This window comes from Cavia porcellus, unplaced genomic scaffold (genome assembly GCF_034190915.1).
Source record: "Cavia porcellus strain 051 isolate PalLab524CR breed Dunkin Hartley unplaced genomic scaffold, mCavPor4.1 scaffold_3, whole genome shotgun sequence".
NCBI classification, from domain to species: domain Eukaryota; kingdom Metazoa; phylum Chordata; class Mammalia; order Rodentia; family Caviidae; genus Cavia; species Cavia porcellus.
In genome coordinates, this window is record NW_026947486.1 from 93,365,837 (window position 1) to 93,387,339 (window position 21,503).

The 21,503-nt window shown below is 39.1% G+C and overlaps 2 protein-coding genes across 7 annotated transcripts in view; one reads left to right on the forward strand and one right to left on the reverse strand.

The window, feature by feature from the left end:
• The window catches only part of Slc25a14 (solute carrier family 25 member 14), a 35,972-nt gene extending 30,988 nt beyond the window's left edge, over positions 1-4,984 (forward strand). For all 6 annotated transcript variants that reach the window (XR_010046652.1, XM_005000098.4, XM_005000095.3 and 3 more), the window contains 2 exons: positions 3,197-3,277; positions 4,533-4,984. Coding sequence is in view for 5 of the 6 variants with exons in the window: in XM_005000098.4 (XP_005000155.1) it covers positions 3,197-3,277; positions 4,533-4,574 (123 nt within the window). In the remaining variant the exon portion in view is untranslated. The remainder of the gene's footprint in view (positions 1-3,196; positions 3,278-4,532) is intronic.
• A 10,254-nt stretch (positions 4,985-15,238) lies between these two features.
• Gpr119 (G protein-coupled receptor 119) lies at positions 15,239-16,246 on the reverse strand. The gene has a single exon (XM_003462242.1). The coding sequence runs from the start codon at positions 16,244-16,246 to the stop codon at positions 15,239-15,241; it is 1,008 nt and encodes a 335-aa protein (XP_003462290.1).
• Positions 16,247-21,503: the final 5,257 nt, after the last annotated feature.

Here is a 21,503-nt window from a genome sequence, read left to right on the forward strand (position 1 = left end):
TTTCTTCCTAAATCTCTAAGTTTCTCAGGCTGGAACTGAATTTGTGAGCCTCCTGTGTAAGCACTAATTCTGTTGATGTCTATACAGTAGAGTCTAAATTCCATGGAAATAGAGCTATAGTATCTTGTTGGTCATTTATCCACAACAAGTGATTTATTAAATGAACAAATCTATATCACTTCATGAATATTCTGTTGTTTATATTTTAATATAAAGAAAATTCTCATTTTTTTTGCTCAACCATCTCCAGCAAAAATATACCCTCCAGTCTTAATGTTTTGAAGAAGTTGATCACTGGGATAAGAGATTTCTACAGATTCAGATAGGTCACAGACTCAACACATATTGACCAGAAAGTTTAATGTGCTCAACATACTGTGAGGTGGTGGGGATGTACTGGTGAACAAGACTGGTCTGTTGGATGAAATCACACTCTAGTTGAGGGAGACAAAGAATACAAAGAATATATGTATAAGTCATGTATGTTATAATTTCCCATTCTTTTTTTTTTTAATCAGTACCAGGGATCGAATTCATGACTGCGCACTTGCAAGGCAGGTGCTTATGCCACTGAGCTAAATCCAAGCCCCCAATTTTTTTCCCATTCTTTTTTTTTAGTATGCTGTAATTTCACACAGAAGGAAATCCTATCATGAAAACCTAGTAATAGTATTAAATTAGTCAGTGGTAGGTTTTGTAATCTCAAATAATGAGTATTGTAATCCAGGTATTGTGGATCCCTTTTCCAATTTTCCTCACAATCCAAAAAGTTGTATTTGTAATCCCATTGAGATATTATTGGAATCCCAACAAGTTAATTCCAATCTACCACCTCCAGTGCAACCCATGACTGAGAGTAAATACACCAAGACATATTCAAAGTTAAGGGCAACCAAGGGGTCCTAAGCGCAATCCATGTGAGGATATGCAGACAAAGGCCCTGATCTAAGGTCTCTTACAGAATTGTCTTGTGAAGAAAGGAATGGCTTGAAGATGAATGTTAGTAAAGATGGTGGGAATTATGTGAGTAACTTGAGCTGGCTAGCCAGATAGGGAGAAAAGCATCTCTGCAAAATGCAGAGACAAAGATATGCAGAAGGATCAATCTGCATATTTCAATTAAGGTAGCAACTGAATTGTTTTAGAAGGCTGTTGCTTCACTTTCTTATATGTAAACTTTTGTGCCCTGGGGAATCATAGCCTCTTTATTTGGAGGCTCCTACCCAATTGACATTCCTGGAGCTTACTGGCTCTGCCATCCTGCTGTGCTCATATCTTTTACAGAGAGCACTATGCTAGGAAACAAGAGACTGTCTGATGGCTTTAGTGATTACATACCAATACCTCAGGCTAGCCTTATTTGCAATGCTAAGAGTCAGTTGAAGAGAGAAGGAAATACCATAATTAGCTTTGTATGTATCAGGATATGGAAATAAGCCTTGATATAATTAATGTTGCAGAAATTGTTCTGCGTTGCTCGCTCAAATTGTCTCCTACAGTAAGAAACTGTGAAGATCGTGTGAGGATGTGATTTTTAAACTGAGATGTACCTGAGAAGGAGGTAGTTGTATGGAGAACTTGAAGCAAAGGATTTCATCAAGAAGGAGCAGGTCATAAAGGGCCTGAGCAGGGAATGAACTTGGCATATTCAAAGGTTAGAAAAAAGACTCCTATGGCTGAGTGTGGTGGATAAAGGAGAAATTAGTAGGATGTGAAAGTGGAGAGGTGGAGTAAATCATGTAGAATCATAGAGGTTATTTTGGAGAATTCGCAATTAGAATGAAATCTACCAGGAAGCCCCCAGAGCTTGTAGCAGAAAAATGACATGATCTGACTTAGAATTTTAAAAACTGTTATGGCTTCTAGGTAGAAATTTTAGAACAATTAGGAGTTTATTACAGTGCTGCAGGTAACAGATGATGGGATTGGTTCTCATGTAGTCCTCAAACCATTTACATAAAATAGACAAGGCACTGCACAAAATTTATAATGATGAGACAGAGTCATGGAAGGAGAATGACTTGTCCAACTCCTTATTACCTTCCCTTGTGTTGGCTCTCTTTGTAGCGCTTATTTCTGGGTCATATATGTTACATATATGATTCACACTTAGAATAAAATCTAGGCTGGGGATTTGCTCAGTGGCACAAGCACCTGCCTGGCAAGTGCAAGGTTTGATCCCTGGTACCAAAACAACCAACCACCTAAACGAACAAACAATGAAATCTACCGGAAGGCCTCTGAGAGCTTGTAGAAGGAATGTGACATGATCCAACTTATAATTTTAAAAATTATTCTGGCAAAAAAATTAAAATTGTTCAGGCTTCTAGGTAGAGATTTTAGAACAATGAGTTTGCTGTGGTACTTCTGGCAAGAGGTTATGGGACTAGATTGTACCTCTGAAATCCCTTGTCATTTAAAAGTTTATGATTCTAGGAAATATATAGTATAATATTTGCCTGTCAGCCTCACTAACTATATACTGTATGCGGGCAAGGACTATATAAATGATCTGTCATGTAACAGATTATCCCCAAACTTAGTGCCTTAAAACAGTCAGTCATTATTTTGCAGTTTCTATGGGTCAGGAATTAAGAAGCGGCTTAGATGAATGATTCTAGCACATATGTCTGCTGGGCTTAAGTCTTCTAAAGGCTTGATTGGGCCTAGGTTATCTGCTTTAAAGATAATACGTCCTTGTTGGCTGGAAGCATCAGCTCCTTACCACATAGGCCGTTCTTCATGACACAGCTGAGTTTCTCTAGAGTGAAGGATCCAGGAGAAAACTAGATAAATGCCCTATAATATATAAATTATCGTAGCAATGGAAATGACATATGTTCATAACTGCCTTATTTTGTTCTGGTGACTAATCTTGATACGTTGTATGATGGCATGAATAACTGGAGATACAGTTCATTAGGAGCTATCTTGGAGACTGGTTAGTGCAGGTATTCTCTCTGTTTTGTTAATGTTGTAGCCCCACCATCAGAAGGAGTGTCTTGCATATGGTGGGTGCTCAGGAACTATTTGTTGTGTAAGTGAGTAGATAGATTTAGACTACATATAAATTTAGAGTATATCTTTAGAAAACGAGCACTCATAGAGCCATAAGTTACTGGGGCAAAGTGGAAGATGGTTGTCAAATGTAAAGAGAAAGAGTAATTCACTTTATTTTTGGTTGTCTTTCTCTCAGATGTGGAAGCATGAGGGCTTTTTTGCACTCTATAGAGGATTTTGGCCAAACTGGCTTCGACTTGGACCGTGGAACATCATTGTATCCTTTTAGGACATGAGAATAAGGTAGATGTTTCCAAATCCCAGGTAATTCCAGGTTATGGAAAGGAAAATTTCATTATTAAAGCTTTTAGTCAAGTAAGAAATTATCCCATTGGGGATTGTTGAGGATAAAAGTAAATAATCAGCCTTTAATTGTAGGCTAACACAAGCTGAAGGGAGTAAAACAGATGTGCCAAACTGTCCTCTTTTCTTCTTTGAAACAAAATGATAGTGGCAGGGGGTAAAGGGATATAAGGGGGGGTGATGGGATGGATGGATATGATCAAAATTGTTATATACATGCAAGAAAATGCTACAGCAAAACCAAGTATTTTGTTTTATATATATATATACCAAATGACAAAACACATCCAATGTGGAGGGGGCAAAGAAGTCGGGTGCTGTGACTCAAGTGTGTAATCCCAGCACTATGGGAGGCTGGGAGGCTCTTAAATTCAAACTAAAACTGCTAAACAACTCAGTGACTCAGCAGACTCTCTCTCAGATCATTTGCCAGAGGGAAGGGACCAACAGATAGAGGGAGAGGTGGAGGAGATGAAAAAAGAATTAAGATGAGTTATGTACATGTATCAACTGTGCACAAGGAGTGTAATCATTATGTGCTGTGCATGTACTAATAAAAAAATTGAAAAAGACTGAGGATATAGCTCAGTGTGAAGGTCCTGGGTTCAATCCCTAGTATCCCCTCCCCCTCAAAAAAAAGAAAAAAAAGAAAGAAAACTGATAGGAGTTGTGCTTATGGGTTAGTCTCCTTTAGCTGTGTTTGAGTGCCTCCTATATGCAGAGCCATGTAATGCATACTGTGTGTGGTGTTGTGTGTAAATTCGTGAGTACTAAAGGTTTGAAATTAATTCCCTGTCCTTGTGGGATCTCTAGGCAGACAGATAATAGTCTCTTTCCCAACCTTTTTGGAATTCGTCTGACATGTAACCACTACTCAAGCACTAAACTACATGGATATTCTTGGATATTGTATGCATGTGTTTGCTCACACTGAAAACTATTAGTTTTAAGCTCTTTATATTGCTGGATGACAATGACCATAGTAAGCACTTGGTAGTCACTCAGCACATTTGATTTGACAAGTGGTATTTTTCAAAAAGACTTTTAAGCCAATGAAACTTAGGGTAGTGCAAGCTAAATACCTTAATTTAATAGAATGTAATACACAATTTAGAACTGAGTTTGCCTTTCAGTATCAATTCAGACATTTTCCATGACTTACTCCTCAGTTTTTTATTACATATGAGCAGCTCAAGAGGCTCCAGATCTAAGAACTGGATATATGAGAGCCCAGTTCCATCAGCCTTTCTACTCTTTCTCTTTATTCTTCTTTAAAAGTTCTAATGTATTTTGACAAAGTTGTGTTTACCAAAGCAGTGGTCTCCCAAGTCCTCCTGATAGAAGAACAGTAAGGTGACTCAGTGTTGCTCATGCATTTGTGTTATCATGTTAACTTTTCCCTGAGAGGAAGTGTTAACATTGAAACTCTAGTGCCAGATTGGTATCTTCCATGAAGATGGATACTGATGGGTAACATTCAGAATGGCCTTCTTTCTAAATGTGGGCGAAATGTAGTTGGTTGGCCCTAGATCTGGGTAAAAGGAAAAGACCTAGGCTTCTGGACAATTATTGGAATGTGTGTTATAGACCTTGGTTCTCATTAAAGTATTTATTGTCAGAATCACTTTGACTTTGTCTTTATTATTTTCCCCTTTGCCAACTCTTTTAAGTCACAGTTCCACCAACGTGATTAAGAGAAGGTGACCATGAAATTGGTCCTAGTCTCTTCAAGTATACATTTTGAGGATAGAATAATTGCATTGTGCTTTCCTATTGTCATTTATTGACATGACATTTACTTCAAAACATCAGGCAAGTGGTTCTTTCCTAAGCATGAATAAATAAGCAGCCGGCCATTTGAAAGTTTCTGAAGATAAAATGGTAAGATCCAGGTGAAAGATTTTAGCTACTTTCTTGTACTAGGACAGTGCCTGGCACATTGTAGGCATCAAATTTTGGTGGAATGAATAGTTTAAATTATCTTTATCCATTCATTCATTTATTTGTTCATTTATTATGTGCTCATTATTTCCTAGAGGCTGAAATATTAAAATGCATAAAACAAGGCTGAGTGTGGTGGCACACATCTGTAATCCCAGAATTTGGGAGGTTGAGGCAGGAGGATTGACATGGTTTTAGTCCACCTTGAGCTACATAGCAAGACCCTGTCTCAAAAAGAAAAAAATCACAAAATGCATAAAACAGTATTTATTTTAAGCTCACATTATAGTGGGGAAACAGATATGTAAGTAAAGTATTACAGTGGGTTTTAAGTACCGTGTGAGAAATAAAGTGTTGTAGCAGCAGATAGGAATAACAGCCTTCCCTAAGAGAATTTGCCAAAATTGCATAGCAGAGGTGACACTGAGCCAAGTTAAGGTAAGAGTGGATGTTATGTGCAAAAGGCATTTTTCATTTTCATAAATGTTTAACAACATGTACATATCTTTACAGAATCATACAGAATGGTTTCACCACCCTAAGAATCCTCTGTGCTTTTCTTTGTTCCTCTCTCATAATCTCAGGCAAACACAGAGCCTTTTACTATCTCTATAGTTTTATGTTTTTCGTAGTGTCATATTGCTAGAATCCTCTAGTAGCATTTTCAAATTGGCTTCTTTTGCTTAGTTATATGCACTTAAGATTCCTCCATGTCTTCTCATGGCTTGGCAGCTCATTTCATTTTAGCTGTGAGTAACTATCTTACATGTGCCATAATTTATTTATCCATCCATCTACCAGAGGACATCTTTGTCCCTTCCAAGTTTGGGCAAGCAAATTCTTTTGTTTTTTGCTTTTCAAAACAGGGTCTTGCTGTAGTTTATGGTAACCATGAACTCACTATGTAGCCCAGGCTGGTCTCAAACTCACGGCAATCCTTTTGTCTCAGTTTCCCAAGTGCTGGGATTACATGTGTACCACCATGCCCAACTGGACAAGCAGTTCTGAATAAATCTGCTATAAACATTTATATGCAGATTTTTGTGTGGACATTTAGATGAATACTAGGGAGCATATTTACTAGATGGTAAGATATATTTAATTTTATAATAAACTTCCAAACCATCTCCCAAATATAATTTTATGTTCCTAGGAGCAAAGAACAAGAGTTCTTGTTTTTCCACCTCCTGTCTGACTTTTGGTGTTGTCATTATTTTTGGATTTCAGTCCTTTTGTAGTGGCATCTCATTGTTTATTATTATATTTGTTTTTAAATGCTTACTACTTGTATCAAATACCCTATTTAATCCCAAATAGATAAGCAAAAGATAAACTATTTTTCTACATGATACAGCCTGAAAAATAGTTTCTTGGAGTTCATATATATTGTAAATTGGCTGTTGTTCACCTCAATTTACATATTAAGGGAAACTTTGTGTTTTCTTCTCCCTTTGTCTAAATAACTTTCCTCAAAATTTCATATACTGTGTCACAGTTGATAATGACGTATTGTATTTGTGTGATTATTTGATTAATGCTATATCTCATCAGTCTGTTGAGAAAGATAAGAATTATCAGTTTTGTTCACTGCTCGGTTCATAGTACCTAGCATAATTACATGCACTCAGTAAATGCAGTGGTACCTTAGTTCATGAACTTAATTTGTCCGTGATCTTGGAAAAGATGGCCACATTTGTATTTGTGTGGGAAAGATGGCTGTGGTCGTGTTTGTCACCTGGTATAGAGTTTGCAAGCAAAGTCAAAATTTTGTCAAACACTTGTTTGTGAACCAAATTGTGTTCATGAACCAAGATACCACTGTATTTGTTATATGAATAAATTACTTGATTTGTAGCCAAAGGACTGGATACATTGCCTAAAAAGATAAAGGTTCAGCAAATACTATGGGATTTATATTGAATTAAATTTAAATTACTGGGTAGATTATTGTGTGCAAAGGATTATATCAAGCCTGAGCCACTAGAAGGGCTATATTGCTCTGGCTTTACATACTATCCATATGCTGATGACTTCCTAATGTACACTCCCAGACTACTCCTCCGCCCTGAACTCTGTAATTGTGTGCCTTTGTTAAATTTTAATAGGCACATCAGACTTAACATGTGCAAAACAAAATTCTTGATTTGTCCCCTAAAAAGTGTTTTAGTGATTTAGGCCTTCAAGTAATCCTTACCTCTGTTCTGTCTCTCACAACCCACATCCTATTCCCTAGCAAGTCATATTTGAAGGGATGAAGTGATCAAAATCATTATGCTGAAAAAGAGTAAGTCTGTAGGCTACAAGGTGGAAAAACTCTCAGCCCTCCTCCATTTTTTGAGAGGCTGGAAACAAGTCAGGTAATAATAGCTAAGGTTGGCAATGGAAGCACAATCTTTATTCCCAGCTACTTGAGAGGCTGAGGTAGAGGATTCCTTGAACCCGGAAGTTGGGAGCTAGCCTGAGCAACATAGTGAGACCCATTCTCAGGAAAAAAAATTAAAAACAAATGATAACTACTGATAATATGGCTCTAATTAGGTGCCAGGTACTGTTATATAAGATAATACTTATAATAAGGATATTATTATGTTTATATATATTATGTTTATAAAATGGTCTAAATCCTTACTTCTACCCCTAGGAGTTAGACACTATTCTAATTTTTCGGATGAGAAGCACAGAAAGGTAATGATTGGGTTCTACAAAGTAGCAGTCTGGCTCGTGAGCCCTTGTGTGTAATCACAATGCTAGAGATGGACTGACATACCTTGTCCTGAATTGCTAAAGTTTGTAGCAGGTGAGCACTAAAGAATATTGATTTCATTCCCCTATCTTTATAGCACCCCAAGAAAAAGAAGGTCAGTAGTTTTTGTGCTTTGTCACGGTTTGACACATACCTGTTTCACCGGATTTAGATTATTTTCCTGGTGGCCTGTGACTGAATATATTATTTCCCTGCTTTCTACTGCTTTTTTCTTATTCCATTGTCGGGCCCTTTTTTTCTGTTTGACCTCCTTCATCACTCCCTCACCCCTTTTCCTCTAGTTTAATTGACTACAATTCACCAGGGCTAGCACAGCAAGATTCAGAAAGGTTCTTGCTGTCAGACACAGCACATCAGAACCACACGCACTTGTTCCTTTTGATCATTAGACCTGTGGTATATATTCCACTAGCCTGAAATTTAGCAGTTTGGACACAGGCCTAGATTTGTTGCCCTCTTGCTGCTAAAGCAAATAAGTATTTTGATTTTAAGCAAACTTGTAGAACAAATGATTAAATTAGTAAGAACTTGATTATAATTATTTTGTGTTCACTATAGCATGTTGCTTAAGGTTTTGTTTTTGCCTAGTCAGGATATTACATATAAATTAAAGTAATAAAATTGCTTCTTTTAGTCAGATATCTTTATGTCACCTCAGTTAGAATGGCCATTCTTCAATAATCTTAATCCTAAGATTTCACTGCAAAGGGTATTTCTCCTCTATTAGGGTCTCAGTATAGGAATCCAGTTGTATTTTGAGCTGTGCCTCACTGATCAGTGCTCTTTATGTATCCTTGTCTCCCGAATTTAGTAAGTAGGAAAAACAATGTAATGAGTTTATTGTATAAGGTTACTAAAGAATTTGATAATCTTAAAGTCGTAGTTAGAGTTTTGTATAAGAAATGTTTGGGGGCTGGGGATTTAGCTCAGCGGCATAAGCACCTGCCTTCAAGCAGGCAGTCGTGAGTTCGATCCCCGGTACCGATAAAAAGGAAAAAGACAAAAAAGAAATGTTTGGATTATGAGTGTTATGCCCCCGCTCTTTTAACCCCTGAAATAACATCCTAGCCATTCTGCCATAATTTCTTGGTTTCTGTATCTCACTTTCCCCTGCCCCTTTGGCACTGGGGATTGAGCTCAGTGAGCATTGAGCTGCATCCCCAGCCCTTATTTTATTTTCAGACAGGATCTGGCAAAGTTCCCCAGCTTGGCCTCAACTTGTTATTTTCCTGCTTCAGCCTCCTGAGTAGCTAGGATTTTGCCTTTTTTAAAAAATAACCTTTGAGATGATACTACAGCTGTTCAGTTTTCTATCAAAATGTTTTAAAAGTTTTTTAGTAATTCAATAGACAAATCTGTAAAAATACTACAGGTGGTAAATGCACATTGAAGACAGCGTGACATTTTACTATGTTCTTTCAGTGTGTTTATCAGCTTTTTAATGCCTTAATAGCAATACAATTGAGACAGAACTGAAACTGATAGGGATTTATTATGGTAAAACTCTGAAAATAAATGAGAACTGTGATTAAATCATGGAATTATTGGGCCACATACTGAATAACAGTTACAGAAGCCTCAAGCTCTTGGCCCTCCGTTCTGATCTTAGTTCTTCCAGAGTGAATGCTGCCTGCTCCATTCTGTAGAAAGGGTTTCAGAAGAACAGCAACTGCTTTGTGCATTAAAACAGGCTCTCAAGCCCTCAGCAGCTGTATCAGTCGTTTCTAGGGTTCTTCATAAAAGAGCTCTTTGAGCCCAATGGCTGATTACAGTCCTAACAGCTTGCAAATCCAGTGAACATATGGCTGGGTAGTAGCATGTTAAGCAGTCATGCACTTTCATGGCACAGTTCACCCATTAGGTTGAGCACATCTTTGATTCAGCAGACTGCGGGACTATGGCTTCAAGGCTTCAGCTGCATCAAGAACTGTTTCCAGGCTCCATGTGTAAATGTTTTACCCTCATGCCCACTCAGCATTTTCTGATACTGCACAAAGAAACTACCTCAGAAAATTTAAAGGGTGGAAACATTGAAATTGCTATCAGGATATGGCACAGTGCTGTATCAATGATGTAGTTGTACCATGAGGTATTTCTTGAGAGCTTGTTTGTAGTTTTTAGCAGGGAAGCACAGCTACTTTATATACTTGTCCAAAGAACAGTCCTTGATCAAAGAAGGTTCTCTTCAATCTAGGGAGCAGCTTCAGGAGGGATGCACCTGGAACAGTGAGGGAGGAAGGGGTAGCCTGCCCCACTGGCTAGATCTGCTGAATCAGCCTGACGATCAGTAATGTGACAGTCATTGCAGCCAGATCCCCTCATATCCATGAGGTGAGGTGCTTTCTTAAACTGCTGTATTCTGTTAGATATTTTAATTTGTCAGAAACAGAAGGACAACACTAGTAGTAGGGCCTAACAAAAGATTTCACCTTGTTAAAATAACCAATTAACTTCCTCTATATGGTTTATGCTTTCAGGAATTCATATGCTTTTATTTCTTGGAGATGTTTCAGTGTAGCCTGTTGATATATGGTTCATTTATGACTTCTCTTTTATCTCAAGGAAACATTACACTTCAAGAAATCTTAGCAGAAGTCAGAATCAAAATTCTCATAAATGTTTAATGTCCCTTCATCTAGTAATATTGCTTTGGAGAATTTACCCTTAAGGAATTTGACATAGACATGTCAAAGATTTATATACAGGGTATTTATGGTGGTGTTATAACAATGAGAAGTTAGAAATAACCTCAATTTTCGCACAACCATTGGGAAGTTTTTTTTGTACTAGGAGTTGGACTCAGGACATTGTGCTTGCCAGGTAGGTACTGTGCCACTGAACTGTATCCCTAGCCCTGGGAAATTGTTCAGATATTACATGTTTGTTGAAAAAACATGCAACCATTACAAGTTATGATTTTGAAGAAGACTTAATGACATAGGGAAACATTGCACAGTATAATTTTAAGTGTAAAAAAGACAAAGGGGAATAACTGTCATTTCTGGTTAATTACGGGTACTTTTGGAATTTTTCATATTTTAAAAATTTTCTAAAATGAATAAAACTTGTTTTTATAATAGTAAAGAAATAATAAACCTCATTATACATTAATGTGTGTCTCTAAAAGAAATGCCATAAAAGATAGGACAGTTTTAGCACCTAGCTCTCAAATACTTGTGGGATAGGTAAGTGGATGGATGATTAGACAAATGAATGGTAGGTGACATTTTTAGGTACCATCATTGACTTTAAAAGACTGCAGAAATAACAAATGAGGATTTATTAATTAAAAGAAGATTCCAGACCCACCAGCAGTTTTTGAAGGATAATGTGAAAGATACTGAAGGCAACGTAAAACTGAGTGCCTGGTGAAAGACAAGGAGTTATGGTTTGTGCTTGAGTCCATTGCTATTCTTTTTGCCCAAGTATTGATACCATGTTTCCTCTTATTTTGCATGCCTTTGAAATCTCTATCATGCCTGCTCTTTTTGTTGGTCTCTATTCAGTTTGGCCAAAGACTAAAGTTGGTGAAAATTAAATCTGGGTCATGAGTTCAATTCCTATTTGAACCAGTTAATACGAGTTCATCTAAGGAAAAGGTATCCCAAGGCTAACTGGCTGGCCAGCTCCCAGAGATGGGCTTATTGGTCATGCAGGAAAGTGTTGGTAGGTCAAAGCAGCCTGCCTCTAACACTTACAAAAGTATTGACTTTTGTACAAGTATTGTACAAGGGCCTATGTGATCTTAGGTTCTTTAGAGTAGTCCTGAAACTGAGGTGTGATATGTATAACTAGCTACATAGGATTTAATATCTAACTTAGTATTGTCATAGTTTTTATAGCAAATCCATGCTAAGTTGCTCATGGAAACTATCAGTGGAACAGATTGACCTATATTGTATCCTACAGTGTATTAATATCTTGGATATTTTGATCAATTGCTGAACAGTATCTGTCTTCTTTGCAAGTCTATCAGAAGACACTCTGGATGCATGAGTAGATCCTTTTCAATGCAGTTCCTTATCTGCGAAGGAGCCTGTGTCAAAGAAAGCCATTAAATCTTTGCATAGAATATGTATCTCTGCTCTTGACAGCTTTTTTTGTACCAGGGATCAAATTCATGACTTGGTGCTTGCCAGGCAGGTGCTTATGCCACTGAGGTAAATCACCAGCTCTTGGCAGCTTATTAAACAGTGTTCTTCATTGTGGTTACTCTTTTTTTTTTTTGTCTTTTTTTTTTTTTTCCTTTTTATCGGTACCAGGGATCGAACTCACGACTGCCTGCTTGCAAGGCAGGCGCTTATGCCACTGAGCTAAATCCCCAGCCCCCATTGTGGTTACTCTTAAGCTCAAATGTCTGATATTAGTGGCAGTGCTTTATTTGTGTCTGCTCTGTGTTGATACTCCTGAGATATTAGATTTACTATTTGTCTTTTTCTATCTGAGTTATCACTTATTACTCATTCTGTAAAACCTTACTCAGAAGTTGAATAATTCAAAGTTATGAGAAAATTGTCTTTGTCTTGTGGATCATAATATTTAAATATGATGGACTCCCTTAAATGGGTCAGATGGCTATTTTATTTAGGATGTTTAAGGAAGAAAACTAACATTTTTCTGGACACCTACAGTTTTCTGTATAGTTTAGTAGGCATTCTCACATACATTACCAATATATGGTAATCACTCTTACCCAAATTTAACAGATGAGGAATTTAGTTTTGAGACTACAAATAACTGAATCATGATGTCAACCCTTGTCTGTTGAACTTCAAAGCCTGTGATTTTTCTGCACATACTGACTCCTGGAAGAGCAGCATTTCTCAGTCAGACTGAACCTAATAACACACTTTTCACCTAGCCATTCCCCCTTTTCTCCTATAACATTAAAACTCTTTAATATTTCATTGTAAATTGATAATAATTGTACATATGTAGGGGATACAATGTGATTTTTGATATGTGTAGAATGATTAAATAAGGCCAATTAAGCAAACTGCATTACATTTTGCTTCTGTTACCTTAGCAAGATGCATCCTTTGCAGCAGGCCAGGAATTAGGCTTTGAATGACCAATAAGAAGGTGCATTGGTTTGAGCCTGCTTTGTCAAAAATCCTGTTGTTATTTGTATTTTACCAAGTTCCCTGTAACTCATAACTCAGTATAGTGAAAGCAAACATGAAAGTTTACCAAAAGAAGGATGATGTGGGGAATAGATGAATGAGAAACAGACTATTAGATGGAGAGTAAAGATAGAAGGGCATTTTCAAGAGTACAGAAACTCAAAGGGTAGTCATTATCTACTGAATGGCTGATGAAAGAAAGCTGAAAGCTAATCTAAGACTAGAGGAAAATTCAGAAAACTCAAGAACAAAGTGTCATAGTATGGTGGTGGTCTTTTTAGAGGAGGATGGCTAGATTCCACCCAGGTTCTGAATACTTGAGATTTGATTGAAACATTTTGAGAGCCTCTTGAAATTAGCCATTATAGAAATATTGAAGGATTAACCTTCTAAGATTGTTTCAGCACCAAAATTCCAGTTAAATTAATCTGCATTGTTTTAGTTTCTTCTTGCCCTCTTTTGCTGTCAATGTAGCTTTCTGAGGAGATAATTCAATTTAGGACCTTGAAAGTCAAAATCACTAAGAATCCACTGTGGAAATCAGGAGGTCGAGAAAAGGGTTACACGGAAGCTCAGGAAAGCAGAATGTGGTCCCTGGATTTCTCCCCTATTTGTTCTTGAATTTTCCTGTCAGGGCTTTCAGAGGAAGCCCACCTGCCAATATTGACATTATCTGTACCCCACAGAAATTAAGATGAGGCACCTGCTCCCCAGGTGATCGCTTATGAAATTTTGGTGGCATCTTCTTGTGCAACTGAGTTTCTTAGGAAAATGCAACTTTGGGAACAAATGGAATAAAGTATAGCTCTGAGGAGCAGACTGGTCTGAATCTGGAGAGCTTGGCAGTACCTGCCGTGGTCTACCTCTTTTCCCGCTTTCTTCCCTTGTAGTGTCTCAGAATGTGTGAGTTAGCACTGTCCTCACCAGTAGCTACAAGTAACATACCAGCAACTGAAGGGAAGGGGCACAGGAGAGTGGAAAAACATGATAGGCTAGGAGATTAATAGCAGGCTCTTCTGCCCCAAAGAGTCCATATTATTTTGAATCCCTGAGCCCATGAGGTGTGGGAAAAGACAAGCTTTAGAGTCTTAACTCTATACAAAATACTTGATTCACATTAGGGAAGGCAGAAGGTAGAAGAACTTATATTACTGAAGCAATTTTTATGGTAAATCATTATAATATACAGTTACAAAGAAAATAACAATTGTGCAGTGTGGTCTTGTTTGGGAACAACTAGCTGTATGTGGCTATTGAACTTTTAAAGTATGGCTAGTTTCAGTTGAGATGTTCTGTCAGAGCAAAATATATACCAGATTTCAAAGATTTAATATAAAAAGGTGTAATTTTTAATATTGATCATATGTTGAAGTGATAATAGCTTGGATATATTGGGTTAAGTAAAGGATTAACATTAATCTTTAAGGGAATGGAAATTTTAACTACTCTGATTAGATCAGTACATATTATACACATGTATTGAAATATCACATTGTACCCCTGTATATGTACAATTAAAATTATTAAAAATTGAATCCTGAGACTAAAAAACATTAATTTTTGTATACTTCCTTTTTAACATGGCTACTAGAACATTAAAAATTATGTATGTAGCTTGCATTATATTTGTATTGGGCAGTATTGCTCTGAAATATTAAAAAATAGGATTAGAAGCTAAGTATAGTGGTTTATCGCTCTAATCGCAGCACTTGGGAGGCTGAAACAGGAGGATTGGGAGTTCAGAACATACCAAGTTCAAGCCCAGCCTGGGACTCTGCCTCAAAAAAATATGTTTTTTAGTAGTAATTATCTTTCTTTATACCTGGTCAAAATAAGGGCAGGGAGTGGTGACTTGCAAATAGACAAACTGATTAGAGAAGAAAATCAGGACCTTGTCTCAGTTACCCTTGGTTCCGGGGGTGAGGAGGTGGGGAGGTGGGGTGCTCAATTGCCTGAGGCCAGTTATTTCATTCCTCTAGCTCTGTCTCCTACTTGGGGCCCAGAGGGGAAGGCAAAAGCACTTTGAAACTTCTCCTTCCTTACCATCTTAGCCATCAAGCTCCAAGTGGGAGATAGTGACAATGTGACAGGAACTTTCCCTGGGCCTCTCTGGATGCCCATTCCTGGCTAGGAAGAGAAGAAGGAATGAAGTGAGCCCCTTCTTCACTCCCAGGGCCATGTGACAGAGCTGTTGTCGCACTTCCTTCTGCCGATAGGCATAGATGAGTGGGTTGAACAGGGAGTTGCCTACTCCAAGCAGCCACAGGTACTTTTCCAGCACCGTGTAGAGGTTGCACTCTTGGCAGGCCAGCTGCACAATGCTAGTGATAAAGAAGGGAGACCAGGATAAAGTGAAGCTCCCGATGAGAACAGACACGGTGCGGATAGCCTTGAAGTCGGTGGGATACCGTGGGGGCTGGTAAGCTCCAACCATGGCTCTTGTGTGTTCCATTTTTCTGATCTGCTGGGTATGCATGGAGGCAATCTTGAGCATGTCACAGTAAAAGAAGATGAAGAGGAACGTGGCTGGGAAGAAGCCAACGCAGGACAACATCAGCACAAATCTTGGGTGAAATACAGCAAAGAAAGTACAGACCTTGTGGTAGGTGGTTTGCTGAAATATGGAGACTCCAAATGGCAGGAAGCCAATGAGGTAAGACAGCAACCACAGGCCGACAAGGCAGGCCGCAGCCACGAGCCCATTCATGATCTGAAAGTAACGAAGGGGTTGCTTAATGGCAAGGTACCTGTCCAAGGCAATCAGCATGATCGTGAGCACAGAGGCAGCTGCAGAAGAAGTGATAAATGCCATTCGAAGGCTGCATAGAGTCTTCTGTGTGGGCTGAACAGAGCTGAAGAGCTCATCTGAGATGAGGCCCGAGATAGCCACACCAATGAAGATGTCAGCCACAGCCAAATTCAAGGTGAAGCAGAGACCAACACCATCACTTTTGTGGATTGACAACAGCACAGCCACAACCACTAGTGCATTCACGGCAATGATGAGGAAGGCCAGGACAGCAAGGACCACTCCAAATGAGGCAGATGACTCCATGTCTTGAAGAGGCAGGACTTCCACTTACCAGGGCATGCTGGCTCTTCAGCTCAAATTCTGGGCTGTGGGAGAAAGAGATTTAGAGTCATAGTACCATTCTGGGCTTCACTGGCAGTCCAGGCTGGCAGCTCATCATCTTTGGGATCCTGATGCCTTTAAGAATTACTGTCTCTTTTTCAGTTCTCAGCCTCTTGTCTCTCTAGCTTTCTGAAGTCAGAATCCTAGAACTTCCCCTGGGCCCTGAGCTAGTCCCTCCCCCTCCAACAGCAAGTTACTAGACGACTCTTAAGTACCTGGCACATGCTGTCTCCAGGCCCTTCTCCCTTCACTGAAGCTTCAAGAGTTTTGGAGGCATGGATGCATTCAAAAGCTTGCCTGGATGACAGAGATATAATTGACTAATTACACTTTTACTTCCCCCATAGCTTGATATTAAATTTCCATTTCTTTTATTCCTAAACCTCAAGTGTCAGTTTAATAACTGATGTAGCTTAATTAAGCATTTGCTTAATAAATAAACCTCAGTTACTATTATGACTGCTTTTAATCAAGCAAATGATCATAATCAGTTGAAGTGGGAAATGAGCTATTTGAGGGGCCCAGCATTAGCACCCTTTAAGGGTATTACCACACATTTAAGCTGTTTCTTTTTTTTTTATTTTGCAGTAATGGGGATTAAACCCAGGACTTTGATACTGAGCTACATCCCTAGCCCTTTTTATTTTTTATTTTGAAACACAGTCTCATTAAGTGGCCCTGGCTGGGCTGAAGGCTGTGATTCTTTTGCCTCAGCCTCCCAGAATCCTGGCATAGCAATTGTATACCACCATGCCCTGCTCCATGCTTTCTTTAGGCCTATGTTTATGTGTCAAAGAGTGTGGACTTGAAACTTATTGAATTTCTTGAATTAATACTTTCCATCACACTTGGAAAGTTTTATGCCATAGTTTCTTCAAAAATGAAGGGTTTTTATTCTGGGGATTGAACCCACAACCTTTGTATTGAGCTACATTTTTCTGTCTCCTCCCCCCTTTTTTTGGTACAGGGGATCAAATTCACAACCTTGCGCTTGCCAGGCAGGCACTTACACCGCCAAGCTAAATCCCCAGCCCCCTTCTATTCCCTTTTTTAAAAACTTTGAGATCTTATTAAATTGCCCAGGATGAGTTCGAACTTTTGATCCTCCTAGAGTGCTGGGATTATAGGCAGGCATTACCACACACCTGTTTAAAACTGTTTCTTGTTTTTCTCTTTCTAGAACCTCAAATACTAGTTCTCTCCAAGAGAATATGTTGTTCTCTTGTTTCTTAATCTGTTGACACTCCATTCATTGAGGATGCAAAAGGACAGGAAAGACTCAGTAGATAATCTAGAGCTCACTGGCTGTCAAGCTGTTGTCTTTTGCCTAAACTCTTTGGGAACTGTTTATACACCATGGTGGTCTGTGTCTCTGGTTAGTGAGTAGTGGCTGGTAGGCTTGCCTTTTTTTATACTGTAGACCCAAGATTCTCTCTAAGGAGAAGAGGAAGAGGAGATGGGCTTTACTTAGGAAAGTGTGTAGTTTGGCAGTGGAATTTTCCAGGGATAGAGCTCATGCAGGTTACACCAAAGGGTGGCAGTATTGCTGAATCAGGTAAGATGCGGACAGGGTGAGCAGCTGTGGAAGTGACTCCAATTTAGGTTATACATCCATTTGCTTGAGTACACTAGGGCTAACCTTTTGCCTTCTACTCTCATCTTGGATACCAAGAAGAGAGGGGTGGGGAGAAGGGTGGTTAGAAGGTTATTTACTCAGTTCAGGTGAGAGCACAAATGGGGGAGATTAGTGTTTTAAGTGATAAGAGTGCAGAGCCAAGGTTCAGAGCTAGAGGCAAATAGTATTATATTTCAGGATGTTCTGACAGTTTGAGAGAGCCTTGGCAGATGTGTCTCCCACAAAGGCTCAGAAAAGCTGGGTTATAGGGACTCAGTATGCTAGTAGCCAGCTTGACAACAGTTACTCTTTGGGACATTCCTGTAGTAGGTTGATTTCGGTTGTTTAGAACCTGTCCTGGACTTAAGGTGTGCTTTTGTTTCCTCAGCTTTTGATTCCATCCATAGCCATTCTTAAGCCTATGTTCAAGCTTGCAAGAGCATTAGTGTCACCTGTAAGGCTTATTAAAACCCAGCTTCACAGGCCCCACCCTACAGTTTCAGATTCAGTAGATCTCAGTGGTTCCCTAAATCTGCATTTCTAACAAATTTCCTACTGCTGCTGTTGGTGCTGGATAGGAGACCAGCTGGGTTCTTAACCTAAGCTGTACATCACTTCTATTTTCTGTCTTTTAAGGAACACCTAAACTGACTAATCTAAGTGGTCTTAAAAGATAATGATCTTGTCATTGAACATATGCAAGCAGATGGTGTATGCCCATCTGTCAAAATGGTTTTAGAGGGAATTTCTACAGCAGTACAGAGCATTAATATTGCTATTGATTTGCCTTTCAGTCCTTATGCAGTCTTAAAAAGTTAATTTAGTTTTTCAGAAAAAGTCTCACTGTACAATTCAGGTTGGTCTTGAACTCATTATATAACCAAGGCTTGCCTCAAATTCTTGATTTTTTTTTGCTTCAGAGTGCCAGGATTACAGGCATGGGCCACCACACCTAGGTTCCTGCAGTCTGTTTTTGATGGGTCCTGGCAGTCTTTTCCCTCCCTGATCTTTCTCCTTTGTTTCTTTTTCATTTGTTTGTTTGTTTTTGGTACTGGGAATCGAACTCATGCTTGCCAGGCAGGTGCTGTGCCACTGAGCTAAATCCCCAGCCCTTTCCTATCCTTCTTATCTACTCTTACCTCTGTGTTCCCTTAGTTTTTTACATTCCCTTTCCTGTAACACTACCACTATCATGTCACATCTGTGTGTCCTGGGAGTGTGCTAATGTTGAGAGGTCAAGGCCACAGGGAACGTGACTTGTCCTTGGAGGATTGGTGGTTGGTCTTTACAGTTCTGCTCAACTGGAGTAGGGTGAGGGCTGGTGGGGTCTTCAGAGTAGAACATCTGAAAAAGCAAACAAACTGGCTTGAGAAAGAGAAGGAAAATATAAAATGAAAGGGATTGTTCTCTAGTCAGAATATCTCACAAGCTGGGCATGGTGGCAAATGTCTGCAGTTCCAGCACTCCAGAAGGCTGGGAAAAGAGCATCAGAAGTTCCAGCTCATCCTGGGCAATTTATCAAGTTAGAAAGATCTTGTGTTTAAAGAAATGTAAAAAGGACTATGGATATAGCTCAGTGCAAAAGGCCTTAGTTTAATCACTGGCACAAAACAAACACACACTATTTCACAAACATATTAAAGCCTGGTAATTGTGGGCTGTCACTAGGGATGCAGCAGGACAGTTCATCACCCTAAGGGCACAGGATACAGGAGCAGAGGTCTCAGTAGGAGGAGGGGTGGAGGAGAGGACAAGACAGGTTAAAACAGAGGCTGCCATTAGACCCAGGGCCCTAGGAAAGGAGCTCTAGGAAGGCAGCTGGGATAAGCCATACCTCACTCTGTTGTGCCTAAGGCAGCTGCCTACCTCCAACCATTTAGCTGCCTCTTGCCCAAGAACAAGGAAAGCAGTGATAGTTCATATCTTTCTGAATGACTAGACTGGTACATACTTTACCATGAAATAATAGGCAGCAGTGTGAAAAAATTGGTATAGGTTTATATGTACTGACATAGACTTCCAAGACATATTGTTGATTGACAGATAAGGTCACAAATCAGTATGTAGTGGCTTGGTCCACTTGAGGAAACAACTTCCGAAATCCAAATATCTGTAATATAAATGCATAGAATGCATAGAAAGGAGATTGTACACAAAGAATGAATAACTTCGAGAATTGGTGGGGAATGAAGAGTAACAGTGTACTTTGTTTTTTTTCCCACAATGTACTTTGAATACTTCTTGTTATACAGTTTCACAGTGAGAATGTGTTTGTGTAATTTCAGAAGGAAAACTTTCTTCCCAACTTCCTGAATGTCAACATACAGATACATTATATAAACATATATATTTTATATGTATGACATATATATATATATATATACACTGTATATGTGTGATATATGTACAGCATATATTTGGTTCCTTTTGCTCATATTGATTTTACCTGCCTCTACTGCAATTGCAGAGAGAGAGGTGAGTGTAAATTTAGAGAAATGGTAGGGCAAGGCAGGTGCTGAGAAATACAGTATTTGAGGCTTTAGTCTGTTCTTGGAATGGGAGGTATTTGAGGAAATAGCACTAGACTTCTGGGTCATCAGGGCCTCCTTGTAGCAATGATGAGACCAGTTAACAGTTAATGGGGCCTTTGGTGCAGAGGCTATAATAAATATACAACATGGATTTACATAATTAATCCTCATGATAATTCTATAAGGTAAGTGCTATTAATGCCCCAATTTTACTCATGAAATTAACTCACACAAAGAGGGTGACGTACTTGCCTAAGGCTGACTAGCTTTTGAAAGAGAATGTGGGATATTTGCAGACAGGCCAGCGGTTTGCGTGGGACCTGTGGAGAGCCATCAGAAGTTTTTCCTGCCTTACATCAACCACAGAGACTACGTGTTGTCCCCCTTTCTTGCCAGTTTGTATTGTTGTGCCTTTGCATGGCTAACAGTCTTTTCAAAGGTTTCTGGGCCAAGAATAAGTAAAAGTGTTTCTTTGCTGATAAAGTCTAGTGATCACAGAAAATAAGAATCATTTTATAATTAGAAGGGTCTTTGTAAGAGGGAATTGGGAGACCTGAGTGAACTGTATTGGCAATGTGACAACAGAAACCATAGGTTGGAGTGATACAAAGAAGGGGTCATCAGCTAAGGACTGCAGGTAGCTGGGTGCAAGGCAGGGTGGCATGGCTGTGGGGCAGCTGTTAATGGCCACTGCAAACAGCAATGCATCAACCAGCAAGAGAAAAAAAAAGACATGCCTTCTTCCTGCCCTTACACTGTATACTGGCTCCACCCCTGGGTGGGTGTAGCTCTTACACCATCAATCCCAGTGCTAGACAACAAAGCAATCACAAATGCTAGATTCAGCCATGTCCATGATTAAATGAGACTTGATGAGGCCACCAACATAAACCATGACATCAGTGAAACTGACTTCAGACTTTTGATATCAAGAACTGGAAGATAATACATCTGTGTCCTTCTGAGCCACTAAGTACTTTGTCCCACAAGCAATAAAAACTTAGCCAGGCATGGTGGTACACACCTGTATTTC